Below are 5479 nucleotides of genomic sequence, written 5' to 3'. Positions count from 1 at the left end.
TTTCTCAGTTTCTCTCTTACTTCCCCTCTATTCCTGGTCTTTCAGAAGCTTTCACTTTTGATCTTCTTTTCCTAGCTGGAAAGGTTCAGCTGGGTTGGGGAGGAGGCCTTACACCTCCATCCACCCTGGCTTCCTGCAGCCCCACCCACCTCCTGCTCACCTGCAAAAGTCCCTCACAAGGAGGACGCAGCTCAGGCAAACTCCGATCGCATACCCAGGGCCCGGGCCTTACAGAGGAGGCGCCGTATTTAGGCAATGCTGCCCAGACCGGCAGAAAATAGAAAGCACATTGGGCCCTGCGGGAAGCCACAGCAGCAGCAGACTGAGGTCTTTTCTTGCACTCGACATTTATCTTTTTATTTTTCCTTACTTATTATTTTTATAGGGGTTTCCCATGCTTTGCAAGGCCTTTGCTCTCAGCGGGATGTGGGTGCCCTGCACAGGGCCAGGAGAGAAAGGGGCTTGGTGCACTCTGGGCGGTGGGGTCCTGGGACCCTGGGGAAAAAGACTTGNCCTTACTTATTATTTTTATAGGGGTTTCCCATGCTTTGCAAGGCCTTTGCTCTCAGCGGGATGTGGGTGCCCTGCACAGGGCCAGGAGAGAAAGGGGCTTGGTGCACTCTGGGCGGTGGGGTCCTGGGACCCTGGGGAAAAAGACTTGCTGGGAGGGCTCAGAAGGGCAGAGAGCCGTCCATCCCACCCACCACACACTTGGGGTCTTGCTCTCAGAGGGGAGGCCCTGTGGAGTCCCACCCATAGGATATGCATCTGGGGGCCTGGGCCTTCACAGTCTGGGACAGGGGTCGGTGGGCTGGGTGGAGAGATCAGGCACTTGGTAGCAAGGCGCTCTGAACTAACGGGCCCCCATCTGCCTCTCGTCCTCAGGTAAAAGTATGGTTTCAGAACCGAAGGACGAAGTTCAAAAGGCAGAAGCTGGAGGAAGAAGGCTCAGATTCGCAACAAAAGAAAAAAGGGACACACCATATTAACCGGTGGAGAATCGCCACCAAGCAGGCGAGTCCGGAGGAAATAGACGTGACCTCAGACGATTAAAAACACAAACCTAACCCCACAGAAACGGACAAGACGGAGCAAAACAGACAAGGAGAGGAGGGGAAGAAGAAAAAAATCCTACAAAACAGAAACAAACCGCACACACATTCACCGAAAGGGAGGAGGAATCAGAGGGAGCAATGGCTCGCGTCGCAGACTTTGGGCAGCGAGGGCTCAGACTCCCAATCCGAGGCCGCGTCGAGGTGGCAGAGGACGGAGGCTCCTTCATCAACGTGCAACCCACGTCTAAAGAGGCAGCTGAGTGAGTGAGTGAGAGAGACAGAGAGGAAGAGAGAGAGGAAGGGGGGTGAGAGAGAGAGAGAGAGATCTGAATGTGGCAAAGCTGAGCGCAAGCTCTGACAGGGGGAACTGTCAGTCAAACGCCAAGCCAGCCAGAGGAGATGATTGGCAGGTATTCTGTTTATCACAGTCCACCTAAAAGATAATGATAATGATAAAAAGAAAAAAGAAATAAAAACCCAACCAGGCACAGGACTTTTTATTTTGCACTTCGCAGTGTTTCCCCCCAATCTTTAAAAATAATTAGTAATAAGCAAAATTCCATATCTAGCCCCACCCTACACCTGTTTCAAAAACTTGAATTGCATGTAGCAGTTGTTGGGTGAATGGTGTCTAAAGACAGAAAAGGAATTGTAATTTTCCTTTCCTTTTAAAGACAGGTTCTGTGTGCTTTCTATTTTGATTTTTTTTTTCTGAAATGTGCAGAAAAAATGTGCAGTCTGTAAACACTTTTTGATACCTTCTAATGTCAGTGATTGTGAAAGCTAAATGAAGTAGGCTCAGCAATAGTGGTCCTCTTACAGAGAAATGGGGAGCAGGACGGGGGGCTGGGGGTGGCGAGGGAGGGTGCCCACAAGGAGAGTCAGGACTTGTACTGGAAAAAAAGCCCTAAATTAATTATATTTCTTGGACATTCCCTTTCCTAATATTTTGAGGCTTAAAACCACGAGGTAAACGTCTCCTTTTAGTGGTTGGAGAAATTGGCTGAGTTCAACCACTCACCGTAATGGCCATTCCAAACTTTAAATCTATCTATTGCAAAAACTGAAGGACTGTAGTTAGCAGGGATGATGTTAAGTGTGGCCAAGGACGCGACGGCAACTTTTCAAGCACTGAGTTTCTATTCCAAGATCATAGACTTACTAAAGAGAGTGACAAATGCTTCCTTAATGTCTTCTATACCAGAATGTAAATATTTTTGTGTTTTGTGTTAATTTGTTAGAATTCTAACACACTATATACTTCCAAGAAGTATGTCAATGTCAATATTTTGTCAATAAAGATTTATCAATATGCCCTCAGAGTAGTCGTCTTGGGAATTTGAAATGGATCTTCTTTTTAAAAAAGTATCTAGAATTTGAGTGTGGTCCTTCCCCAACTAGGCTCAAGAAACTCAGGCTCCCCACCCACAAAAGGGCCAGACTGATAGATCCTTGGGCATTTTAAAAAGGGATGAGGATGGAGAAGGGAGATTAGGAAAATTTAAGTCTTTCAGAAAAGGGATGGGAGAAAAATTTTCCAATCAGACCTTTGCCCGTTGCGTGCCCTACTGAGAGAGTTTAGTTTGAACTTCAGGTTAAAAATGCTTACTTCTTTTCTTAACCTCTGAATTAAAAAAAAAAAAATCAGACGTATAATTATGCATTGATGAATATTCCCCCAGGATTGGAGAAGACACTTAACAGAATCAGAGTCCTGGGACTCCTAAACTTTGCTTCTGACTTCAACCCCCAAAGTACAAGTCAGCCTCTCTCTCACTCTCTCTTCCTTCCTTCCTTCCTTCCCTCTTCTCTCCTTAGCCCCAATCTGCTGAAGGTGATGGGATGAACCCAAGGGCTTCAGCAGCCTTATAAGGCAAGCATTCTGAGAAACCTTCAACTCTTAATTTTAACATTAAAGAAAAAGTTGTAACTAATCTTGGAGGAAACTTAGCTTTCTCCCTCCCTCCTTCCCCCTTCTGGGGGTACGAGGTTGTTTTTGCATGCTTCATTTGCTTCTTATCCTGATAGGCTGCATTAATCAGTTTTATTTCCATTGATAGAGAAACCTCGTCTGTTCTGTTCGAGCTACAAAGCGTCCTGTGAGCTTTTGTGAAAGTGCAAATCAGTTTAAGCAATTATCATACCAGGAATATGAAGGGGAAAGAGGAGGCCTTGCCCAGTGGTCTCCTTTAATCTCTTAATCCACGGATCCAGGGGGGCTGCCTGGACATAATTTAGGACAATCTCCCCACCCTTTACACTGTGATAAGGCCAAGTTACAATGCAGGGCAAAAATACAAGCTTTGTTAACATCCTGCCTTGAAAAGTTAAGATTAGACATTCCGTGCACGTGTGGGGACTATAGGGCACTATGGAAATTTTTTCTTTCTTTTTTCCCTACCCTTCTCTAAAGTAGAATTCATTCTCCATCTCTCTCCCTCTTCCCCCCCTTTATCTCTGCCTGTCTCCCCCTTTTTCTTTCTGGCTCTGCCCCTCTGTAGAACCCCGGCAGCTCATAGTGCATTTTCACACAGATCCCTTTTGGAAGGTGTGTTGTGGGGGAGACTTCGCTGCAGGGAGATGCTAGAGCAAAAAGGGGTGGCCTCAGGAGACCTGAGTTTGCCTCATGCAGGGACAGGTGTGGTTCTGAGGATCCTGGAAACCCTCGTGGGGCTTCAAGCCACTTCCACAGCATGACCCTCAATGAGTGCTATCTGTCCTGAGCACTTTTAAGTCACTGCTTACCCTTGCCTTCCACCCACCTTCCAAAACTCGGAATGCCTCAAACACCAAGCACAGTCCCATTAAAATTCAGACTGGCCTTTCTAGAAAAAAATTTCCTATCTTGATAAAAAAGGCTTATTTATGTAGGAACAATTACTTTATTTATTTATTTATTTAGTAGTACAAGAAAAAGGGGGTGAAGTTTTTTTTGTTTTTTGGGTTTTTTTGGGTAAACGTCCTATGTAGTGTAACAGCAATAAAATCATCAGAGAATACTATTAGCTTTGAAAAAAAAAAAAAACTAAAAGCTTTATTACAAACCAAGCTTTGAAAATAGGGGGGATTAGGCGGCTGAAAGGGTCCCACAATGGTAAGAAGAAAAGGTTTCATGCTAATGAGGTTAATGCCCTTTGTATCTCAGGCTTCCACATCTTCATTACGCGCTATCTCCGGCTGCACGGAGCGGCTCAGAGAGCCGCAATCCACTCCAACGCCCCCCTTCCCGGCCCAAAGAAGGATTTGATAGCAGCTCTGTTCAAACTAGATAATTATATCTTTTCAAGTCGGAATTAAGATAAAGAAAGTGAAGCAGAGGCGGCTCGCCTTGATCCACTGCAAACAAATTTGGCGCACTTTCGAGTCCTTCCCCCCGCCTCAAAAAGGCAGGACAGTCAGCTTATTAGCCGCTCGTTTGCTTTATTAATTCATCTATTTAAAGTGGCAGGATTAGGGCGTCTAATGTGGACGCGGGCTGCCACGGCGCTGAGGAATATAAATATTTGCGAGATGCCATCCCACGATGACTATCTGGTCGTGGGGCGCGGGGCAGGGTGCGCGGAGCGCGTGTGTCCTGCCGCTGCGTCCCCTTCGCAGCGCGCGCATGCCGGGCTGGAGCCCTCTGGGCACGGGAGTGTGGGAGCCGTGTGCCCCAGGTCTGTGTGTATCCTCGTGTTACAAGGCTGCCAATTCTGGATGCCCCTGGACAGGGCCCTGTGGGCATCGTGGGCCGGGTTCGAAGTTTCTCCCAACACCCGGCGAACTGTATGCATGTTGCCATGTGTCCTGCCTGTGACCCCGAATGGGGATGTAGGTTACAAGTTCGATCCACATCCCGTTCCCTTGTTAATTACTGTGGTCCTTCCCCGTGCGTCCCCCTGTGCCAAGTGGATGTTCCAGAGATGCGAGGCGCGGATTCTCAGTTTGCGTTGCCCTGAGACGGTCAAACGAAATAAATACACACGCGTGTGCAGCGCGATTCCATTCTTCTGCGAGGTGCGCTCTCGCTCCAGAACCTGTTCGTCCGCGAAGGCGCCAGGAACTCCTGGGGTGGGAGAAACCTTGGACCTGCGTATAGTTACCCCTTCCCGGTACTCCTGGCTCGTTCTGACTCCGCTCATGGCAGCCAAGCCGAGCCGGAGCGGGCGCGTTGGCTGTGGCCGGGAACCTGCCGGGCCACTTTTGTGCGAGGGGCGGATTGTGGCAGCCGGAGAGCCGCGCCAAGCGGGCCAGGCAGAAAGGGGGCTCGGGCCTGCGCGCCGCTTTGGAAACCTCGGCTCCTCCCCGTCCCCGCCTCGAGTCGCAGAAAACAAAGTCCCGGTCACGCAGGCTGACTGGGGAGGGACTCTGGAGGCTCGGAGGCCTGGCCCAGGGCCCCGCTCTTTGGTGGGGGGATGTGGGCTGGGTTGCCCACATGTGGGCAA

At 48.8% G+C, this 5479-nt stretch overlaps 1 protein-coding gene across 1 annotated transcript in view; it reads left to right on the top strand.

The window, feature by feature from the left end:
• Positions 1–5479, top strand: part of LOC103610512 (homeobox protein EMX2-like) — a 20408-nt gene that overhangs the window by 13785 nt on the left and 1144 nt on the right. The window contains exon 7 of the mRNA XM_008594665.1: positions 886–2024. Coding sequence (XP_008592887.1) covers positions 886–1053 — 168 coding nt within the window. The 3' untranslated portion in view covers positions 1054–2024. The remainder of the gene's footprint in view (positions 1–885; positions 2025–5479) is intronic.

The sequence above is a fragment of the Galeopterus variegatus genome, unplaced genomic scaffold, assembly GCF_000696425.1.
Source record: "Galeopterus variegatus unplaced genomic scaffold, G_variegatus-3.0.2 Scaffold11253, whole genome shotgun sequence".
Classification (NCBI taxonomy): Eukaryota; Metazoa; Chordata; class Mammalia; order Dermoptera; family Cynocephalidae; genus Galeopterus; species Galeopterus variegatus.
Note: the sequence above shows the minus strand (reverse complement) of the source record. Positions and strands in the feature narration are given on the sequence as shown.